This window comes from Lacerta agilis, chromosome 1, assembly GCF_009819535.1.
Source record: "Lacerta agilis isolate rLacAgi1 chromosome 1, rLacAgi1.pri, whole genome shotgun sequence".
Lineage (NCBI taxonomy): Eukaryota > Metazoa > Chordata > Lepidosauria > Squamata > Lacertidae > Lacerta > Lacerta agilis.
In genome coordinates, this window is record NC_046312.1 from 84,070,629 (window position 1) to 84,094,084 (window position 23,456).

The 23,456-nt window shown below is 47.2% G+C and overlaps 1 protein-coding gene across 5 annotated transcripts; it reads left to right on the top strand.

Annotated features, from left to right (window-relative positions):
* Positions 1-264: 264 nt before the first annotated feature.
* Positions 265-17,779, top strand: ZNF142 (zinc finger protein 142). Of its 5 annotated transcripts, none has more exons than XM_033160894.1 (10): positions 265-430; positions 1,019-1,106; positions 2,862-3,172; positions 4,396-5,109; positions 5,669-5,914; positions 6,455-7,267; positions 8,611-8,788; positions 10,290-13,521; positions 15,662-15,767; positions 17,036-17,779. In XM_033160894.1, the coding sequence occupies exons 3-10, from the start codon at positions 2,911-2,913 to the stop codon at positions 17,521-17,523; spliced, it is 6,039 nt and encodes a 2,012-aa protein (XP_033016785.1). In that variant the 5' UTR covers positions 265-430; positions 1,019-1,106; positions 2,862-2,910; the 3' UTR covers positions 17,524-17,779. The 5 variants fall into 5 exon arrangements, with proteins under 5 accessions (XP_033016785.1, XP_033016793.1, XP_033016766.1 ...); XM_033160902.1 differs by having other exon boundaries at positions 1,019-1,102; XM_033160875.1 differs by lacking the exon at positions 265-430 and adding an exon at positions 627-745.
* Positions 17,780-23,456: the final 5,677 nt, after the last annotated feature.

The window sequence follows — 23,456 nt, forward strand, 5'->3', positions numbered from 1 at the left end:
TAATGACAGTCGTTCTGACATATTCGGAGTGAATCCTCTGTATATCTTGCAGTAGGAACAAGAATTCGATCCTAAATTAGAAGTTTCGGTAAGGGTAGTGTGCAACTCTCACCTTTTTCTATCTTAGTTGGTCTCTAAGGTGCTACTGGAAAGAATTTTTTATTTTATTTTGTTTTGACTATGGCAGACCAACACGGCTACCCACCTGTAACTTTTTCTATCTCTACGATAACCCCCAGCTTCAGAGGGCGGAAGTTGGACCGAAGTCGGCATTTCCTGTGCTTATATGTGACAGGAGAGCGGACGCGTTTTCCGGCACTCTATGGTCCCTGAGGGAGCGTTACGTGTCTATATTTTTTCCTTCGCTGTCGCGCCAACCCAACCATTTGCCTCTGGATTTGCCTGCCTGCCTTGGTTCTGGACTTGCGAGGTGAAGATTAACACCTTTAAAACGGTTACGGCAATCCCTGGAAGTCGCTCTGGCAAGCTTCGCTTTATGGTGCCGCCTCTGGTCCTGGAACGTCAGTCAGCAGTTACCATAGAGTTGCGGGGTGGGAGCGGGCTCTGGACGGCAGAAAGGGGAGGGGGAGGGGGATGAGTCTCGCTCTTCCTTCTGGGTGGGGGAGAAGTGAAAGCAAGAGCTTTTGTTTTGTTTTAATTGGGAAGGGGCTGTGGGGCTCCTCGTTGGCCTAGGAAGGCGGTGGGCAAGCAAGCCAAAGAGGGAAAGGGAAGGAGGTGCCCGGTGGTGAGTTAATTTGGGTGGCCCCTCCAAGACTCTCACAGGGGTGCATGGAAGGCAAAAGGTGTTCCCAGAGACTCATTGGCCCCCTAATGCTATTGTATGTGTGCTTTGTAATGGGGTGGGGGCGGGCGGGTCGTGGCCTTAAAAGGAAGTCCCCCCAGGACTAAGCTGAGCCCTGGAGTTGGTTACTGGCCATTCTGCCTCATGCATCCTCGTTCATCCTTTCCCTTAAAATATCCGTGGTTTTCTCTCTCTTTCTCTTCCCTTGCACTTCAGAGAGCAGTAAAGATGGCCCACGCCTGGTACCGGGAGCCTGGACGGCTGCAGAAGAAGCCCACCAGGAGGAGGAGAGGAAACCAGGTGTGTAAGTTCAGCCTCATTGTCTTAAAGCCCGCTTCACCACCCAGTCAGGTGGCTAGATTCCTGCAGGGCTGCTTTACCCCAGCTAGTTGGGATCACTTGCCAGCTGCTATCAAAAAACATGCAAGAGAGGGGATGTGGTAAGATGCGTATAAAACGATGCATGGTGTAGAGAAGGCAAACAGAACCATGCTTTTCTCCTTCCCTCCTAATACTGGAACCTGGGGTCATCTAACGGAGCTGAAGGGTAGGAGATTCAGAATATACAGAAGGAAGGACTTCTTTATAAAGTGTGTAATTAAGGTATGGAACTCACCGCCACAATATGTAGTGGTGGCCAGCAGCTCGTGTTGCTTTAATAGGGGAGCTAGACAAATTCACAGACAATAAGGCTATTAGTGGCTTCTAGGTGTGATGGCTATATTCTGCCTCCAGGTTCAGGGATAGCATGTTTCTAAATACCATTTACAGGGGAACAACAGTGGGAGAAAGTTTGGCAGAAGCTGACAGGACTTTTAATTCTAAATGGGCAGTGCCCTTCATTTTTTTCTGGAAGTTTTATTAATGGTAGAAATAACTATATCATCAAGCATACATTGCACTTGCATATCTAGCATACTGTTACTTGATGTTAATTTGGTCTGGAATCTTTCCTCTAAACAGTCTTGGGCATGATTATCTGCAGATGCATGCCAAAATGATTAGGCAACATACTTGTGGGTTTTACTGTGTGCCAGTAGGCAGTTCTGTGTGCTGTTCTTACAGGAAGCTAATTCAGACCCCCAAAATGTATGTCCCAGTATGAGTCTAATCCTGGAAATTAGCTTTTCATCTGCCCATCTCTGAGCCAGGTTTATCTGGAATGAATGCGGTGGAGTTCAGCTGTATATGAAACTATTACCAAGGTGTTTAGACTCCAAGCTTTCAAGAAAGAAATCTGGAGAGAGTGTTCCTGATTGATTAAAGTACTGGGCTTTACACAGGAAGACTTAACTTACCTTTACCAGCTAGAGTGGTATTCTATATATAATCTAGTACAGGAAGAAGTCTGCAGGATTGTAGTGTTGGGCTCTGCTGTGTTGCTAAAGCAGAACGTTCTGCATATTGGTTCTGGGATGTAAAATGTTTTGCAGTAATGGAGATGCTTTTAACCGAGCTAATAGAAGGCAGTATGTGCTGGCCAGTGGAAGTAGACTGACAAAACCTCTTCAGGCTGTGAGGATGGGCTGCAAATATCCCAATAAATGGCTATCTTATCTAATGGAAGAGCAAGCCCCATTATATTTTGACAGCCTAGATGCAGTGATAAAGACTATCAAAGTGTTTTCAGCTCTAAATTCTTCAGCAATTTGCCTTAAGCCTCCATACAGTTGGGTTGTAGTCTATTCCATAGTTGATTGCAAAAACCACTGACCTAGCTGCATAAACTTTCATCTTTCCTCTGTGCTTCTCTTCTCTTCTCCAGGAAAGTAAATCCGTGAATATCCTGAATTTTCCCATCCTGAGCCAAATACTGTCCTGTTGAGTAAATCTGTGAATATCCTGAATTTTCCCATCCTGAGCCAAATACTGTCATGTTGAGCTACCTACTTAAGCAGATATGGTTGCCAACCCCAACAACTGCCTAATACTAACAAGCTAACAGTTAATATTGGGCATTACAAAACCACCCCATACTCATTTATTTTGAAAAACTTAATCCTTGGTTGCTTCTCTTCTGGAAAGCAGTAGTACCATTTTCTTGCTATGTTTTTAACAGGAGCTGTACCCCACTTTATGTCATGGTGCAAGACTACATTGAGGAGTGAATGACAATGAGCACAGGAGCAGTTACAATGGAATCTGTGGGAGGAGACAAGATGAACGCACTATGCCAGGAGCTCTTGCTACCTGGCTCAACGAATGCAGGAAATGAGAACAACCATAGCATCTCCAGTGAGAACTTAGTGGTGGGACAAAGCTTGCTTTTAACAGAGGCTTCTGTGGTAGGAACAGAAACTGCTGGTGTTGAAATATTTGTAGAAACCGTGACTAGCAGCATGTCCCTCAGCAATCCTGGCAGCACCACAGGTATGTTGTGCCCTGATAGGTCTTCGTAACCATGTAAGAATGAACCACTTTGTCACTGTCATCTTTTAGTGTGAGTGGTTTCTGTCATGTAGCATTTGTATTCTAAAGGAGCAGCAGAGAGAAGCCTTAGGATCTTAGGTATGGTACAAAAGGCCAAGAGACTTGTGAAAGAGTAGCCTGGCTTTTCTGTACGTAATGCTGTATTCTGTAATTGTAAGTTGCTTTGAGACATTTTAAGTAGTCAGCAGCGAATAAATGCAAGAAATAATGAGGGTAAGGTTTGTACATCTGGGAGAAGGGATATCTGCCACATTCTGTTATCTGCTCTAGGAGTGGAGGGAATGGAGATTGTGTTCTGATCTGTGTTCCTGGGTCCTTGTTATTATCAGTTGTCCAGCAAGTCACCATGATAAGCTATGACTGTGGCTAGATTTGCTTGAGGCACTGTGAGCAGCTGAGATGGAAAAGGTGCAAGGTGTATTTGCCTAATAGGATGAGGCAGGGGTTTATTTTCATCATATTTGATGGGATAGTGCTGAGCTTGCAATAGGCATGAAGCTTATTGTGGATCTGTTTGCTGCACCTTCATAAGGCTGCTTATGGGAGCTACCCTTCAATGCCGTGGTGATAAGTATTGGACTAATGCCGTGGAATATAAGGATCAGAGGCCTTTGTATGTTTTTTGAGGTCTGCAGTTTTGTCTGCAGTGCCTCTGCCATACTCAGTACAAATGACTGAACTATCTTTAGGGCTAAGAAGTTAATGTCAAGCAACTTGGAAAGGGGCTAATACTGTGTGCCTCAACACCATCCTCTGCCCCTGTCTCTTTTGACAGCACAGGTGCTGAGGAGCATGAGAGGTACAGGAGATGGGAGAGTACAGTGCAGTGCCCTGGAGCACGTCAAGATCATAGGATTTGCAGGGTACCATATTTACAGCAAAGTAGGGTAGGGTGTTTAATGGAGGAGAAGACACCACTAACAGGGATGTTTAGGTGGTGGCATGTTGGAAGGGGGCTTAGGTGTTAAGGAGTTGGAAGCTTACAAGGGAGTGATTGGCATCAGTGGTCTTGTAAAGGAATTTTAGAGGCAAGATTCATATAGGTGGTACACACTGAGACAGGATAGTAAGGGACACGTTTGAAAATTAAGTACTGGTCCTACCATTACCCTCCTTCCAATTAAACTCAGCTGTTTTTTCTTTTCTTAAATATCTCCTTGCAGAGGTCTTGGTCAAAGTTGTGGAGCTCTATTTCTGTGAACAGTGTGGGCAGAGCTTCTCTGACCCCGGCCTGCTTTCCCAGCATCAGTGCATTGAGCTTCCCAGAGGACAACTTGCAAGCACCCCTCAGCTCCAAGAGCTACCACTGGGCCTTACAAGCCAGAGCCTGGCTGTCTCTGGAGAGCAGTCGGCAGTCCACGAGGCACAAGCTCAGGGCTTGCTGGATAGAAGCAGGCAGGACCCTGAATTCTGCTCCGATCCCCTCTTGTGCCCTGTTTGCCAGGCGGAATTTGCCTTGCCCACTGAGCTGAAGGAGCATTTCAGGGACCACCAAAAACCTACGGGTCCCCAAGTCTGCTTTGAGGAAGGCTGTCATTTCAGCTCGGAGGATCGCAAGCAACTCCGGGGGCACCTGCGGCATGTCCACCAGGTGTGCCCAGTTACCTGCACCTACCGTGGCTGCTCGCTCTTGTTCCGAAGCCGAGAGGACATGGACCTTCACCGCAGGAGCCACTTCCCGTTTCACTGTAGGCGCTGTGACTTCATCAGCGGCAACACCAAGCAGTTTGGGCAGCACCGACGCAGCCATCTGCAGGAGGCCACGCAGCAGGATGTGGAGGCAGCACTGGAGACGGGAGCATTCGCTGAGAGCACTGAGCACAGCTTCACTGCCATAGTGGGGAAGCGACTCACCCATCATCTGCTTCTAACATCAGGTACTTGGGGCTGAGGAAGAGACTAGGGTGGGCAGAAGGGGGGAATGCTTTGGAGTGATGCCAGCCACCTACTTCTTAAAAACCCCACTGGATCCTAGGGGTCTCTTAACTCACTTTTGTGACAGCTTCCACTTCACTTAGAGACAATGCCATAGGCAGGGGTAAAGGGGTGAAGCTCCATTAGTCAGCCGGCTTTGTGGAATGATATTATTTGTGGATGTGGAAAATTATAGCATGAAAAGGTGGTGGTAGATTCTGAATGGTGAACAATGGCAGGGAAAGGGATTTGAAACGGTGGGAAAGTTGGGGGAATGCAGTAGCTGAGAGCAGCTCTCCCTTTGAAAACGCCTAAAGTTTAATCCTCCTCTCTGTCAAACCATGAAGGTCTTATTTCCACTTTTTATGTGTCTTACTTTTAACCCTCTTTTCTAGTTCCTTTTCTACTTCCCTTTGCCTGGTTCTCAATATGCATTTATTTGCATGTTATCATTTGCTTATCTCAAGCCTTTTCTCTATAAACAAATGGAGTCCCTGGTTTATGTTTCATTTTCTTTCCAAGGAAGGGAAGAACCACTGAGCAAGGCTGAGAATTGCCTGGAAGTTCAGAGTGGTTGGGATGTGACTGAAATGGAGCCTGGCCTGGGGGCACATGTTGGTAGCAGTCATGTGCCTCCTGAGGACGCAGGACCCAAGGAAGACACAGGGGATGAATTTCAGGAGGAGGAGGAGGAGGAGGTGGTTGTGGAGAAGGAGAGCTTTGAGAAGAAAGCATCTTCTAAAAGAACAAAGGCTCAGCTGATCAAAGGTAGAGACTTGCATTCATTTGCAAGCAGTACAGTTTCTGGCATTTCTTAGAAAAGCTTTGCCAAACAGCAAATGCACAGGCATATTACAGCATGCCCTTTATTTGAAGAGGGTCTGCCTGCCTGAACTGGTTGTTTTCTTTCCTGAGTTCAGACGCAAACTATTTCACACATTAGTTCCCACTTCTGCTTGGAAATCTATTCGTGATGCTTTCTTTTCTTTGGAGTGGGATGGAGCATTGAATGCAATGGCTATTCTCCAGTGGGTGCTAACTGATTCCCAATTATCCCTAAATCTCCTGAGCTACTAGAAGCTTTTAAGCATAGGGTGGGGTTTCTAGATAAATTTTACATCTGTAAAAAAAAATCTCTACTGTTATAGGCCGTTGCAATAAATCTTTATTGTAGGGTAGAGAGAACACGGGAAGAGATTGCAGTTCGGAGCAACTGTTATTGCTAGAGATGAGAGGCAGGCAAAATAGCATTGCCAAAGGCCCTTTTATTCATTCCTCTGCACTTAAGGCATGCTCCTCTCATTGCAGAAGGTGCGGTCGAGGACTCCAAATACCTGTTCAAGACCCACATGTGTCCAGAGTGCAAGCGTTGCTTCAAGAAGCGGACTCACCTGGTGGAACACCTTCACCTCCACTTCCCTGACCCCAGGCTGCAGTGCCCAAACTGCCAGAAGTTCTTCACCAGCAAGAGCAAGCTGAAGATCCACATGATGCGTGAGAATGGGGAGAAGGCCCACCGCTGCCCGCTCTGCCACTACAGCTCCGTAGAGAAGAATGCCCTCAACAGGCACATGGCCAGCATGCACGAGGACATCTCCAACTTCTACTCAGACGTCTACTCCTGTCCTGTGTGCAAGGAGACATTCAAGCTCAGCCATGCCCTCAAAGAGCACCTGAAGACCCACAAGGCAGAGCCCAAGCAGCTGAGCTGCTTCCAGGCCGACTGCAGCTACTGCACTGAGGACCGCAAGGACTTCCTGCGGCACGTCAGGGAGGCGCATTACATCAAAGCGGTGGAGTGCAAGTACTACGCCTGCTCCCTGCTCTTCCCCACCGCGGAGGTCATGGAAGCGCATCGCAAGACGCACTACGCCTTCCACTGCCAGCAGTGTGACTTCATCTGCTCCAACAAGCATGTCTTCCGCAAGCATAAGAAGCAAGGCCACCCAGGGAGCGAGCAGCTCCAGTGCAGCTTCTGCCCCTTTGCCACATTCAACTCTGTGGAATTCCATGACCACGTGGGCAAGATGCACGCCAGCGAGAAGATCCACAAGTGCACCGAGTGCAACTTCGCCACGGCACACAAGAGGGTCCTCATCCGCCACATGCTGCTCCACACAGGCAAGTTTGCTTCCCTGCATCGGGACTCCTAGGGAAGCTCTGGAACGTGTCTGTTTGTTTGCTTGTCCCCTTTGTCTCCTGCTCTCTCATAGTGCTCTGAATGGCAGGTCTGTAGTCCTAATTTTCCTACCTGCTCCTACTTCTTTAGTTCTACCCTTTTCCACTATGGGGTTGGTTGCCTTATTTGTATACTGCACGACTAGGGAGACCTAGCTTCATATCCCTGATTCTCTGAAGCTTTCACTGGGTTTTTCTTGGGCCAGTCACATATTCTCAGGCTTGCCTCACAGGGGTTTTGTGAGGAGAGGTGGGGGCTGGGATGGGAACTACAGGTGCCACCTCGTGCTCCTTAGAGGAAAGGTGTGAAATAATGAAATTCATACATTCTAAACTTGAAAGGAAACTCCTTCCAGACCTCTGACTACTTTGTTCATTGTGATGAAGGGAGACTTAAAATTCAGATATAGATTGAGCACTCACAGGTTAGACTTGTTCTTATTGTACCAAATCCTGGCCTTCTGGGGCCCCCTTCATGCAGCTTTTGCCCCCACACCTCTTGCTGAAAGACCTAGATTCTGTACTGGAAAGGGATTGATATTCTTTAGTAAAATTTATGCAGATTTGCCAGATTTCCAAAGTTTAGTCTGACAACAGAATTTTAGTTCTGGTTATAGAGTTCAGCAGTCTTCAGTGTAAAGTTAGATTCCCAGACTAGACTTTTGTTGGGGTTTGCAATTTTTGGCAGCCCATCCCCCATTTTAGTTGCAATTTCCCACCAGCCTCTCCCTTTCCCAGCTAGCAGCCTTGGATGCAGCTAGGTGAAGGTGCTTAGGGTACTGTCGCATTTACCTGCCCACCTCAACCTCCCAGCAAGCTCCTCCAGAGCAGGAAGGTCTAGCAAGCAAAGGGCAGGAACGTGGAGAAGGACTTTCCAGTTTGTGGCCCTGCATGGCGAAGGCACTCTCAGTGCCGTGGTGATGCAGCGGCCAAGCAGCCCTAGCCTTCCTCCCCGCTTTGGAGTGGGAAAGAGGCAGGGATTGCTGCTTAGCCAATGGGATCGTTGCCACTCAACCTCTGCACTTGCATTGTGGGAAGGCATGCTTGTTGCTTGTTAACGCTTACTTGAGGGCAGTGCCACACATGGTTGAAACCTGAGCGGCATCCATTTGCAGTGACAGTATAGCAATATGCTGTGGGAAGGAAGTGCTACTGTTTATTTTGAGGTTTTTTTGTGGGGCGGGGCAAAGTAGGACCTCATTTTAAATTGAAAATCTGCTGCCCTCAAGGGGCATGGTGGGCAGGATTTGTCAATCCACAGCTTCCGGTTTGCTCTGTGACTTTAGGAGAGAAGCCTCACAAATGCCAACTGTGCGACTTCACTTGCCGAGACGTGAGCTACCTTTCCAAGCATATGCTGACCCACTCTGACGACAAGAACTACATGTGCACCGAGTGTGGCTATGTGACAAAGTGGAAGCACTACCTGAATGTTCACATGCGGAAGCACACGGGAGATCTGAGGTACTGAGAGACCCCCTTCGCCTTCCCCTGGCTTGTTTCCTGTATCAGGAAGTAATCCGTATGCAGAGCTGAGGCCATGTTTGGGTCAGTAGAAAGAAACCGCAGGTGCAATGATTTTTTAATGGTGGGTTCAAGGGCTGAGCTGGAGAAGTAGTTATGCTGAAATGACCTATTACATAAATTGGATGATAGCTGCTAGCATCTGGGTAGACTTGACTAATATGAAGCCACCAAAGGCTGACTTGATTTTTGTGTGTGTGTGTGTGGAGGGTGGTGGTTGGTTGCTTGACTGTTAACTTCACAAGCACATGGTGAGACTGTCGCTTCCCTGTTAGTCTCACCGTGTGCTTGTGAAGTTATCACTCAACCCCGTTTTCTTAAGTTTACCAGGGCATTCACTGCCATTTAAATTTATCCCAAGTCACCAAAGACCATTGTTTCTCAGGTAGTGATACAGAATGGGAAATTATATGAGGCCATTGTATCTTTATTTGCCGTGTAAAGATTCAAGTTGGTAATCTGAACGTGTGAATTAGCTTCAGAAGCCAGACTGCATACAAGCAGGATTGATGTGGGACAACTTGGGAGCAATTCCTAAATGCTGTGACTGGCAACATGGATTCTGCTCAAGCTGTCTGGGACTGATGGTGGACTTAGTCTGGGAAGATGCATCAACATTTGATGGTTGGTAGCACTAGAGTCCACTAAGAGGCAAAACTAAATGGATTAAAAACAACAATTTAGCATGCCTTTTTGATGGATCTGTTTTATTTAAGGGCTTGTCACATAGCAAAGTTTCAGAGCTGTGGAAACGATCTTCAAGCCCCTTCCAATCTGGGTGGTAGTGGTGGTGTTTTCTGTAAGGATAACAAACATAACACTCTAGAAACCAGATTGCAAAACTATAAGTTCCTTACCAGGACCGCACCATTTCAAAATCCATTCTTCTTTGAAATCTGTTGGGTTTTTTTTAAAAAAAAAATCTGTCCACCCCTTGTCTCCTGTACCAGAGTATATATCAAGTCTTTTTGAATAAGAGGAGTGCATAGACTTTTCCCCATTGCACACAAACACTATTCCACTCCTTCATTAGAATGGTCACATGACTGTTACAGAAGGAGAGCTAAAAGGGAAGCCACTCCCATTGTTCAGAAAAAAAACGAGCCTTTGCTTACAAACTCAGAATTTGCCAGGGGTCCTGAGCCTGGGACCAAGGTCTACTAGAGTCCACAAGCTGGCATGAGAGCCATGAGGTTTGGCTATGGGGAAACCCAGATTCAAATCTGGCTTAGCTGTGAAGTTTTTGGGTGGTCCTTATTAAGCATTTCCCCCACTCTTGCCTCTTTTGCCCAGTTTTCAAAATGGGATTTAATTTACTGGCTTCACAGGGTTGTTGGTGGGTGACAATTACCAGGAAGTGTTCTCTTTGCTTGAAAGAGCTGCACTGGCAATTCTTTCTCCTTCCACGGCCTTGATCACTCTTGTTTTGTGTGCAACCCAGGTATCAGTGTAACCAGTGTTCCTACCGCTGCCACCGGGCCGACCAGCTGAGCAGCCACAAGCTGCGCCACCAAGGCAAGTCCTTGATCTGCGAGGTGTGTGGCTTTGCTTGCAAGCGCAAGTATGAGCTGCAGAAGCACATGCAGACGAAACACTCCCAGAACTACCAGTCTCCCATCTTCCAGTGTCAGTACTGCAGCTACCAGACCAAATACAAGCAAGCCCTGCTCAACCACGAGAACTGCAAGCACACCAAGCAGAGGGAGTTCCGTTGCGCCCTGTGCCCTTACCACACCTTCAGCAATACCAGCCTTTTCTTCCACAAGCGCAAGGTCCACGGCTATGTGCCCGGTGACAAGGGCTGGCAGGAGAATTATGCCAGCAAGGAGCTGGAGGTCACCTCGACGGAGGTGCTACTCAGTTACAATCTGGCCATGACCCTCCATGCTGAGCCCAGCCCCTCCCTCTCCAGGAGGCATGACAGAACCAAGGCCCTTGTTTCAGAGGTCCAGGAGGAGGATGGCCCCCAGGAGACTTTCATCCTGTCTCTTTTTGGGAGTGAAGGCAATGCTGAGACCGGGAGAGAAGAAGTAGTGGGAGGGCAAGACCATAGTAAGGCAGATGCAGCCCCTTCGGAGGAACTCTCAACCAAAGCCTTTCCTAAGGGTTCAGGGGAATCGGGCAGTATTGGGAAGCCCCTTCCGACTTGCACACTGCATCTGGAGACCCTGTGCAGCTCTGACCCAGAGCAGCTGGCTGAGGAGATGCCCACAGCATTGCCAGACAGTGGGGAGGCCCTGAATTGTAAGGTGGTGGAATCAGCCTATGAAGCATTAGCTTCCAAGGACTCTCTCCTCCTGGAGGACAGCGAATCTGCTCTCGACGACATCCCTGAGTTTGAGGAGGAGGCAGAGGTCCATGAGGACAGAGAGATGGAGCTGGAGAAAGGTGCTGGGTCAAGGACTGGTGAAGAGAGCAAAAAAGATGCTCAGCAGGATCTGGGGGACAGTAAGGGTGATAGGCGGGACTCTGAACTTCAGCAGGCACCACCCAGCCCTGAGCAGGGATTGGGGTGCAAAGAACCCAGTATACAGGAAGCTTGGCCAAAGGGGTCAGAGCAAGATTCTCTTCGACCTGTTACCAGCCATGAGACTCTCCTTGCCCCAGAAGATATGCGTCCTCCCTCTGAAGAAGGCTCCGATTCAGAATCTGTGCTGAAAGCTCTAAGGAGGCAGGACAAGGAGCAAGCGGAAACCCTGGTCCTGGAAGGCAGGGTGCAGATGTTGGTGGTTCAGTCTGAGAGCCGTGTCTTCAAGTGTGAGAAATGCTCTTACATCACCAGGAAGGAGAAGTCCATGCTGGTGCACTGCAAAGCTGGCTGTCAGGGCAGGAAATGCCCCTTGGTGTGCCAGGAGTGTGGGGCCATTTTCAAGCAGCAGAGAGGCCTGAATACCCACCTCCTCAAGAAGTGTCCGGCTCTTGTGAAGAAGACTGGCGGGAAAGCAGCCTGCTTAGACCAGCCTGCTGCAGTACAGCCCAATGGCAAGAGCCTGGAAATAGCGGAGGCTAAGAAGAATGGGCCAGGAGCACCGGACGAGGAGGTGAGCAAGCTTCAAAAGGCTTCCTGGGAAGCAGAACCGAGGCCTGTGAATGCTGAGTCTACAGCCGCTGTCCTTCCCAACACACAGCCCTTGGCCATCAGTTTGCAAGAGAAGCCATCTCAGGATGTCCCTGAAACTATGGTAGAAGAACAGTTGCCAGGAGCTACCGCTGACACAGCTAGCAATCCCTTGGAGAAATACTATGTGGAGCAGAGCAAGTTCCACTGCAAAGCCTGTTCTTTTGCCTGTTCGCGGGCGTCCACCATCCGCTCCCACGTAGAGGACAGCTGCCGTGGCTCAGAGCAGTTCTGCTGCCCGTTGTGCTCTAAGCCGTTCCGTTCTAAGAGGGCCGTTAAGATCCACCAGTTGGAGCGACACGTTGAAGCTCATCCCACCCAGCTGCTGGAAAGGACCAAGCGCACGGTGGACTCGGAGGGTGGAGATCAGCAAGCAAATGGACAAATCATCTGCAAGGAGATGGGTCGGGCCCATGAGCCAGCGGGAGCAAGCTCTCCCCGCCCTGTGGCCGCACACAAGAAGCGACACTTCTCCTGCCCCTCTTGCCCCTTCACATGCCACCAGGAGCGTGCCCTGAAGACCCACAAGAAGCGGGGCTGCCTGAAGCTGGGCGAGTTCCGCTGCACGCTGTGCCCCTTCACGTCCAAGGCTGCGGCAGCGCTCCGACTCCACCGCAAACTCCACCGCAAGTACTACAGCAGCCGGCCGCAGCTGGCCTGCCGCCAGTGCAACTTCACCTGCAAGCAGGTGCGCTGCCTGCGCCAGCACGTGCGCATCAAGCACGAGGGCGAGAAGCCCCACAAGTGCCCTTATTGTGAGTTCAGCACCACCCGGCGCTACCGGCTGGATGCCCACCAATCCTTGCACACGGGCGTGGGCCGCATCGCCTGCCCCACCTGCGGCCAGACTTTCGGCACCAACTCCAAGCTGCGCATCCACCGCCTGCGGGTCCACGAGAAGAAGCCCACCCACTTCTGCCCGCTCTGCGACTACAGTGGCTACATCCAGAACGACATCACCCGCCACGTCAACAGCTGCCACCAGGGGGAGCTGAACTTTGCCTGCGCCCACTGCCAAGCCCGCTTCAGCTCGGAGACGGCCCTCAAGCAGCATGCCCTGCGCCAGCACGAGGAGAAGGTCTCCTACGCCTGCCCTCGCTGCGCCTTCGTCTGCCACAGCGAGGCCACCCTCAAGTGCCACATTCAGAAGCAGCACCCGCACCTGGAGTGTGCCACCTGCAAGGCCACGCTGGCCACCCGCGAGGAGCTGGAAGAGCACAAGAAGCTGCACTTCAGCCACCGCTGTGACATCTGCAGCTACGCGGCCAAGGAGCGGCAGCAGCTGGTGAGCCACTACCTGGAGGCCCATGAGCCCCCCGCGGCCAGCGAGAGGCCGCTCAGGTGCTCCTTCTGTGACTTCGGCTGCTTCCACCAGCTGGTTCTGGACCACCACGTGAAGGGCCACGGTGGCACCCGCATCTACAAGTGCTCCGACTGCGAGTACGCCACCAAGAACAAGCAGAAAATCACATGGCACATCCGCATCCACACCGGGGAGAAGCCTTACAAGTGCCACCTGTGCCAGTACGCCTGCGCTGATCCTTCGCGCCTCAAGGTGAGAGCCATCCATGCTCGGGATTATGGATAATAATGATTGCCTTGCCTGATTTGTCCACCCCCTGCCCAATATGTACCTATCTGTTTTCCTTTCCAGGGGGACTTAACTGCAGCTTCATTTGTTCTGGTTTTAACTTCCTGTTAAAAGATTTAATTGCCACCAGTGGAGGCAAAACCTATCCAGTAATTGTCTAATACGATCGCCTTTCAGTGACAGACCATATGAAACATCTGTTGCTATCTGCCCCCCCCCCAGCCCAGCTAGACTGGCTGCTTCCAGTCTGTGATTCTGATCTCTTCCTCCTCTCTTGAAATCTCACAACTCTCTCTTATGCTTCAGCCAATCTTGCCCCCTTCCTGCACGCATTTTGAAAGGTGGAAATGAAAAACAAAAACAAAAAATAAGACTAAGGAGTGCCTCAGATGCGGTGTGTAAGTCTGGCCTTCGTTGCTGTGACTTTTCTTTTTTCTTTTTTAAATGTATTTATTAACTTTTTCAAAACATCAACAGAATACATAAAACAAACCAATACAACAATTACAAATACGTTACAAAAATAAAAACTATTACAAACAAACTACAAACTACAAAAATGAAAAACAAAAAATTATTTGTTTAAAAACTGCTTCTTCCCTTAACATTGTTATTTGACTTCCTCACATCTGCCCTTCCTGCGTTCATTGTCATTCATCTTTAGTAATTTCTTTACATTATACAAACCATATTTTTCAAAAAAAATCCTATCCATTTCTTCAACTATTATCCTAATTCATTATTTCGCATTTCCTTAACACATAACATAATTCTAAATCTGCAGTCTAACTTTTCTTACAACTTCCTTCTAGATTTCAATTTAAATTTCTTCTATTCTTCTCCCACTGCGTCGTCCCTCGGTCATGGAGTTTCCCGGTCATCTCAACAAGTTCCATATAGTCCATCATTTTCATCTGCCATTCTTCAATCCTTGGTAATTCCTCTGTCTTCCAGTTTGTAGCTATCAAAATTCTTGCTGCTGTTGTGGCATACATAAATACAGTTCTATCACATTTTGGGATTTCTTGGCCTAGGATGCCCAGTAAAAAGGCTTCTGGTTTCTTTTTAAATGTGTTTTTAACTCCTTTTTCATTTCATTATAATTCTTTTCCCAGAAGTCTTTTACCTTTGGGCACATCCACCACATGTGGAAAAAAGTTCCTTCTTCCTGTTTACATTTCCAGCATTTATTACTTTGTCCATGATATATTTTTGCCAATTTAGCCGGTGTCAAATACCACCTGTACATCACCTTCATAATATTTTCTCTATTGCACGCTGAAAATTTTATTCCAGTTTTCCACAATCTTTCCCAATCTTCCAGCATAATATTGTGCCCCACATCCTTAGCCCAATCTATCATTGTTGATTTTACCATTTCATCTTTTGTATGCCACTCAAGCAATAAGTTATACATTCTGGATAAATTTTTCGATCTAGGCTCTAACAATTCCGTCTCCAACTTAGATTTTTCTAACTGAAAACCAATTTTTCTATCTGACTTAAATACTTCATTAATCTGATAATATTGTAGCCAGTCTGTTACATTTCCTTTCAATTGTTCATATGATTTTAATTTTAAATGTTCTCCTTCTTGTATCAAAATGTCACTATATTTCAGCCATTGTCTGTCCATATTTGCTCTTTTATGGGCTTTTGCTTCTAGAGGTGATAGCCATCTGGGTGTTTTCCTTTCAAGTAAATCTTTATACTTCATCCATACCTTAAACAAAGCTTTTCTGATTATGCAATTTGAAACCTTTATGGGCCTTGATCTTATCATACCAAAGATATGCATGCCAACCAAGTTGCTGTGACTTTTCAGTGTCTTATTCTCCGTAGTATTTCTTCTCTGTCCTCATCCAGGTTGCCTGCTAGGACCACTGGTCCACTGGGTGAATTGTTTTTCCTTTATTCAGTTTATCTCCTGCCCTTCCTCCCAAAAGGTACCTGTTGATACATTTGCTTCACTGTTTGGTCTTCCTTGTTTCCTGGGTTCATAATAATGTTCCAGTCAAGTAACTGGATTAAACCACTTGTGAGGTTGGTGATCCACATGTGTGACCCCCCCGCCCCCCCGGTTTGTCTCCCTCTCTCTACCCAGTATCACATGCGCATACACAAGGAGGAGAGGAAGTACCTTTGCCCGGAATGCGGCTACAAGTGCAAGTGGGTGAATCAACTGAAGTACCACATGACAAAGCATACAGGCAAGTGCTTCACTGGAATATGGAGGTCTGGGCACTCAGGAGCTAGAAAAGGCAGCCTCTGTCCCTCTTGGGGGATAAAGCCTTGCAGGGCCATGTGATGTGAAGACCATAACCTCTTGTAACCTTTCAAAAGCTGTATGCAGAGGCAAACAGTTGGCATGGTCCAGATTTCATAGAGATTTCTTTCGTCACAATTGGATTTATGAGAGTAGGCACGGTGATCTGTAGATTCTTGAAGAAATGTGGCAGTAGTCTGTTCTGTGAAGAACTAGACAGATTATTGTCCCTTGTGAGATGGTGCTGATCCACCAATGCATCTATTTTGGGTGGGGACATCAGAGTAAAGAACTGACTGTAGCTTTTGGAAGTGTTGGTATACATCAATTTTTGAAATACGTATCTCACCGCAGGCATTCCTTACATGCTAACAAGTTTAGCCCTTATCAGTTTCATGCCTGTGCCTGGGAGCGATTGTTGGACCCTTGCAGGCTGAATGGCACTCTTGCTTTCTTTGTTCCATCTCTAATCCTTCTGGTTAATAATGCACTGATGAAACTTAGGCCGTGCTTAGAGTATACCCATTGAAATCAACAGGCTTAAGTTAGCCATGGGGCGCGGGTGGCGTGGTGGTCTAAACCACTGAGCCTAGGGCTTGCCGATCAGAAAGTCGGCGGTTCAAATCCCCGCAATGGGGTGGGCTCCCGTTGTTCAGTCCCAGCTCCTGCCCACCTAGCAGTTTGAAAGCACGTCAAAGTGCAAGTAGATAAATAGGTACCACTCCTGCGGGAAGGTAAACGGCATTTCTGTGCACTGCTCTGGCTCGTCAGAAGCGGCTTAGTCATGCTGGTCACATGACCCGGCAGCTGTCTGCGGACAAATGCCGGCTCCCTCGGCCAGTAAAGCGAGATGATTGCTGCAACCCCAAAGTCGTCCGCGACTGGACCTAACGGTCAGGGGTACCTTTACCTTTACCTTTAAGTTAGCCATGTCCATTGATTTAATAGGTCTGATCTGAATCTGATACAACCGCTTACATATTTTCATTGGAGAGCATTTCTGTGTGGCAGCATTTGGGCTGCTGAAGGAGTTTTCATTAGAATTTGGGGTATTTTTGTAGTCATAGTTCAAGGCCAACATATGAGGCTGCAGTACTGGGTGGAGATTTGGGGAGCACTGTTGAGGTGGAAGACACATGGGCTGTGGCTTGGTTTTGATGGTCTGGCATCTCCCACCTCCTTCCAGTGTATTGCTCTGTGCTTTCTACACAGGGATCAAGCCATATCAGTGTGACGAGTGCGAGTACTGCACCAACCGTGCCGATGCCCTGCGCATCCACAAGGAGACGCGCCACCGCGAGGCCCGCTCTTTCATCTGTGAGCAGTGCGGGAAGGCCTTTAAGACTCGCTTCCTCCTCAAGACGCACCTGAAGAAGCACAGCGAGGAAAAGCCATACGTCTGCAATGTCTGCTACCGGGGTTTCCGGTGGGCAGCCGGCTTGCGGCATCACTATCTCACGCACACCAACGAGCACCCTTTCTTCTGCCGCTACTGCAGCTACAAAGCCAAGCAGAAGTTCCAAGTGATCAAGCATCTGCAGAGGCACCACCCAGAGCAAGGCGGGACAGAGGGGGATCTCAGCAAAGGGGTGGGCAAGGACCCTAGTACACTTCCTGTCCACCTGCATGACGCTCAGCTGGAGATTCCCCCCTCCAAGCATCCAGAGGTGATCGAGGCCCAGGTGTCACCGCATGGCTAAGTCAAATCTGGGGGGAAATGGACTTTGCACATTGAGACGACACTTTGCTGTGGTTTCCATGAACTGGAAGTGGGTGGAAGCCCTCGGCCTGGAAGCACACGATGTGCCCATCCAAGCTGTTTCAAGCCCGCTAGGGCAAACACTGGCCTCTCTAGGGCAGGCGTATGCCATTGTGTATGTTTTATAGTCATATCTGTACATGGGATGTAAAATATGTGACTGTATAAAAGGGATCTCCAGCTTTCTTTGCAATTTTGATGGTGTTGAATTATTTGCTTTGCCCAATAAGGCAGTCAAGGTGAAGGGTGAGTGCTGGGAGAAACAATACTTTATAGAAGTTGGGAGGGAGGATTGAGCCTGGCTTCTGAAGAAGGGTCTTGGTATGATGAGAAGAAGAAGAAGAAGAAGAAGAAGAAGAAGAAGAAGAAGAAGAATTTATTATTTATACCCCGCCCATCTGGTTGGGTTTCCCCAGCCACTCTGGGCGGCTTCCAACAGAATGTTAAAATACAATAATCTATTAAACATTAAAAGCTTCCCTCGTTACTCACAAGGTCCCATATTTTCTAATAAGTCTGCACTATTGGGAAATGGTCTCCCCGCTGAAAGTTGCATCCAAGGACCTCAGGACAGAGCTTTGTGATGCACAAAGTACATTTTTGTGCTACCAGCCTTCTGCCTGATGCATTTAAAAATGAAGTTACTCCTTTCATATCCACCTGGATTTAACCATCCAGGAGTCCTTTACATTTTTTTACCCCAGACATTTGTGTTACTATGTAATGATGTTCATTTTAATCAGACAGTGCTAATTTGCAAGAGCTGCTTTCTGCTTGCAGGAATCTCAAAATTAGCACGGAAGGTCTTGTATATACTTCTTGCCAGTGGGTGTAGTGGGAGAGTCTTGGCATTTTCTTCCTTTCTTCTAGGGAGTGCAGGGACGCATGCCAATTTTACTTGGAAGTAATCAGTTTGTTCCAGCTTGCAAATGATGAGAGCATTTGATAAAGCCTCTTTATGATGGGCCAGGAGCACTTAGCAGGTTGCTGTCTTGGAAACCCTTATGACAAAGTGAGATTATAGCTGCACTTAATTGATTTTTGACATCATAGTACTGTGCTGCAAGCCTTTCTGGGCAGCTTTACTAAACTAAGCCTTGCCTTTCAGGTTCATGTACTCCCTGCCCCCCCCCCGCAGTGTTTCCTGTGAAGATTGTTCATGACATGTGTGTTCACTTTTGCTGAAAGGCAAGTTAGGTGCTGAGGCTGCAGAACACTGAGAGTTGTAAAATTTTTGAGCAATAAGGTCATGGCATGCTTGTCCACTTTTTAAATTTCATGTGTGTTTACTAACTCTAGTGTCCACTGTGATATGCACAGATCAGCACTTACCCACCCTTTATTTCCCCATAAATGATGTGTATGAGACCAGAAATGTTCATTCTAAGCAACAGAACTGGCACCAGGACTTGGAGTCATCCTGTGCCTCCTAGTTTGAGCTGCTACTCCAAGAGCTGTGTTTTGAGTGTGGGTGTGTGATGCACAAAAAGAGAGGCTCCCTCTTGTTCTTGTATATGCATATGGTTGCTGTGAATGAAAGATGTCCGCCTCTATGGAAACTCAGCTAAGCCCAGTCTTCCTCATTTTATGGTAAACTCCAGGGGGTTGTGTTTCCTCTTTTTCTGTAGGTCACAACATTTATGAAAGGCTTTGCAGCTATGATTATGTCATGGAATGGATGTCTTCTAACAGAAAATTGAGTAGGTACGGCCATTTCCTAAGAATTGCAAATTTAAGGTTGATTTCTGCTGCTTTGGTAGTCTTAAACATTGCTTTTTTGTTTCTACATGCTCACGTTTTGCTTGTGGATTTCTCATGGGAAATGGGATGCTGGACAACATAGGACTTCTTTGCTACTTTTCTATAGCTCTTCATTTTTGCTGTACTTTAATCTTTATTCCCAACCTTCCATTAGCCAAAATCTAAATTGTGCAATCAAACAAAGCCATGAAAATGTGCATAAATTATCCCATGGCAGAATTGTATGTCTCCTCAGCTCCCCGCTTTACAGTGTTTGAAACTCCCAGCATTCTAGGCACATTTTGCAACAGTGAATTTGAGACCATTTAAAACTTGTCTTTTTATTATTTTGATAAAACCAATTTGCATATGTAGGTTCTCGTCCCTTTACAAAGGAGGCAGTATTTGGGAAGTGAATGACATTCCATGCATTGCTATAGATATTTTTAGACATATATTGCATCTGTAAACATACCTGAGTTAAACAAAGATGTACAAGTAGGAGGGTTGTGGCTAGGGAACAAGACAAGCTGACTGGATGCATAGGCATGCTGTGAACAGGCAAGCTAGCTTGCAGGTAACTGTGTCACATCCGTCACTGCCAAAGTGCTGTTTCCACATGAATCAGGTTTCTGTTCTGTGAGACGCTAGCCCAAGGGCAGCCAACATGGCACTTTCCAGATATAGTTGAACAACATCTCCCACCAGCAGATAGCATGTTCAATGGCCAGGTATGTTAGGAGTTGGAGTCCAACATTGAGGACTGGCAAAGTCCATCTGGCCTCCAGTGGGGTGCATACCGGGTGTACTTCAAATGATGAGGGACTACAACTCCCATCATCCCTGGTCAACCTGGCCCAACGGTCAAGGATAATGGGAATTGTAGTTCAGCAGCCACCACATTGGCTGCCTCACTGCTCTAGCCCATTTAGACTTAAGATGGAGACAGCTTTTATAGTATCAAATTCCTCTTCTCTTGGCTACCTTAGAGTTGCGGTGAGTTATCCTGCCTTTTGATTTTTGAACCAGCAGGCCTCTGTAGTTCTACCTGCTATTTCTGCTTCTCAGCAAAAAGCATTCCACACAAAAGGGTTGCCTCTCAGGGGCAGAAGCCTGTGCCTATGTGGAAGTTGTACATGCACTATTTTGTGTGATTGGATAAATTAACAACTGAAAATGCTAGAGCATAAAAGCATTGGAGTATACCTACTGCGAGATCAGACTAAATGGTAAGGAGATGAGCCCTGGCTATAGGGGCAAGCAACCTTGTTTTGCCTTGGTAATGGACTGGATGAGAGCAAACAGCTAAGACTGAAGCACTGTTGTGGGTGATTCCCTAGACTGGATGGATGGGAGGTTCTTGATGGGGTTACACTCCCTCTGAAGGAGCAGATACATACCTTGGGGGTAGTTCAGGGTCCTTTGCTGTCGCTTGAGGCTCAGGTGGCCTGAGTGACCCAGAAAGCCTTCCAACAACTTTGGCTGATGGCCCTACCCCTATGCCCCTATCTGGACAGGGATAGCCTAACACCTGTCATCTATGCTCTGGTAACCTATAGCAGTGTTTCCCAACCTTGGGCCTCCAGCTGTTTTTGGACTACAGCTCCCATCATGCCTAGCTAGCAAGGCCAGTGGTCAGGGATGATGGGAGTTGTAGGCCAAAAACAGCTGGAGGCCCAAGGTTGGGAAACACTGACCTATAGGTTAGTTTATTGCAATGCATTATATGTAGGGCTGCCTCTGAAGATGGTTTGGAAACTTCAGCTGGTGCAGAATTTGGCAACCAGGTTGCTCACTGGGGCAAAACAGGTTGAGCATATTACATCAATTCTGGCCCGACTGCATTGACTGCCAATTAGTTTCCAGGCCCAATTCTAAGTGCTGGTTTTCATCTATAAAGCCCTAAATGGCTGAAGATTGCAATACCTCAAGGACTGTCCCTCCCCACACAATGTGATCATAATCTGAGGCCTTTCTTTGTGTGCCTCCACAAGAGGCAAATAGGGTGTCAACATAAGAACAGGCGTTTTCTGTGGTAGCTCCCTGTTTGTGAAATGCTCTCCCCAGGGAAGGCCACCTGGAACCTAGGTGCCAGGCGAAAACGTTTCTCTTCAACCAGGCATTCAAGTGATTAACATTCTATAGCCTTTTAAATGTATTTGTGGGAGGGGAGTTAATGGTTTGCTTTTGTTTACGTTTTATTATGCAGTTTGTATTCTCATTTTGTATTTTTTTATTGTGATCTGCCCTGCCCTGGGATTTTCGGGTGAAGGGCGGGATACAAAATTAATTAATAATAACAGTAATAAGAATTGTGCCAATGGGTACATTTTTAAAGGAGGTGCTGCAGGTACCAGTCCCAAAATGGCTGCTGTAGGAGTGTGGCGAACAGAAAATGACTACCACATGACTAAGAGAACAGACAAGGAGGACCATAAATGGTACAGATAGCCCAGCCCCCCCCCCCCAATCATTGGGGGGGGGGGAGAAGAGAACACCAAAAGTGTGTACAATCTTGGTATCTAATGAAAAAAGGTTGAACAAGAAGCTCAAACAGTCTCTTGCATATTATGGATTTTTGAGATGGTGGTTGTTGTTGTTTAGTCATTTAGTCATGTCCGACTCTTTGTGACCCCATGGACCAGAGCACACCAGGTACTCCTGTTGAGATGTTTACTGAGACCTTTTTTGAGCTCCATAGGAGGAACTAGTTGGTGCACTGTCATCTGTGGGTTCTGTGTTGGTGACCACTGTTCTCATCACATTTTTGTGGGGCTATCATCTTAATTGCATCAGAAAAAGGCGTTATGTTTATGGAGGCTTTCAGAATGCCAAGGCATTCCTATTGTGGAAGAACTCTTAATGTTGGTGCTGATGTAGAAAAAGACAAGCTCATCTATAAGAATCTGATCACTTCCTACTTGGAGTTGATTTAGAGGATGATTCAAGTCTAGCCAACATCTTTCTATATAAAAGCAGAATTAGACTGTCAGAGCTCCTTGGCCAACACATACTTGACAGGCAGCCAGTGGTTCTTGAGCTGAGAATAGGAGTTGTTGGCATTCCTTCCATCTTGATGGCAGCAAGGAATCAGTGGGTAAGTCCTTTCTACTCCTTCCCTGAGGGCTGATAATCATAGGCACACACTGTACATCATTTGATGGCTTCTACCTAGCGGTGCAAACTGCCTCCATTGGAAAGTATTGTTAGATACTCTCTGGAAGGCTTTTCATGTGCGATGTCAGTTTCCCAGATGCATGTTGTCAAATGTTCGCTAAGCGATACAACATCCATATATACAAGCACCCTATTAGCTGCTAACTGGGTGGCGGTAACAGGAGGGCTACAACTAGGAGATGAGGAAGGGAAAATCAGATTGGGCAAGGGGAATAAATAGAGCAGGGTTTCCCCTTTCCAATATGCAATCTGCAAGGGAAAAGAGCAGGTGGTCCAATAGCTTAGCTTCTTCCTGTCTCTCTTGCTCAGTTAGAAAGAGATGCTGCCACAAGAGTCAACACCAGAATCCTTTCTCTCTTCTCTCGGTTATTGCCAAATCTTGTCAGGAGCATCCAGGAAAAGCTTGATCAGCTACCTTCTGATTCTGCTTTAAAGGTGGCTGGCAGACTGGACCTACTTCTGGGCCCAGATCAGGAGAGTTGCCCTTGAAGACAGGTGGAAAAATAAAGCCCTTTGGAAAGACTTGATGGTTGGCTGACGTTATTGAAAGAAATTCACTCTTTACTTTTGAATATAGTTAAGTCTGCCTTGGGGTAGTTCCCATTTGCAGCTGCCTATCCTGCCCTTTTTGCACAACGGAGGTAGATTTTAAAACTGAACCATACGAGTGGACAGATTTAGTTGGAGGGTCTGGGAACTGTGCAAATCACAATAGTTTAAATTATTTTTAAAAAAATAGCAGCAAAATGGTACAAAACTGTTGGGTTGGATTTTTGTTTTGAAATAAAATATAAATATATGTAGTAGTGCAAAGTAACTTTTCAGTCCAGTGCTGCGTAGGAACAAGAGAGGCAGGCGGATGGAGTGGGGTATGGCATCCATTCTTAAGAAAGCTCTTGTTCCCTTCCCTCCCCCCACATTCTCCAACCTAAATGGGGCAGAGAGGGAAGAGCTGTA

Bases quoted from the DNA above. Each gene is read 5' to 3' on its own strand.
- ZNF142 (XM_033160894.1), top strand. From the start codon at position 2,911: ATGACAATGAGCACAGGAGCAGTTACAATGGAATCTGTGGGAGGAGAC. The intron at 3,173-4,395 runs GTATGTTGTGCC...ATCTCCTTGCAG, and splicing joins CAATCCTGGCAGCACCACAG to AGGTCTTGGTCAAAGTTGTG. The intron at 7,268-8,610 runs GCAAGTTTGCTT...CTGTGACTTTAG, and splicing joins CCACATGCTGCTCCACACAG to GAGAGAAGCCTCACAAATGC.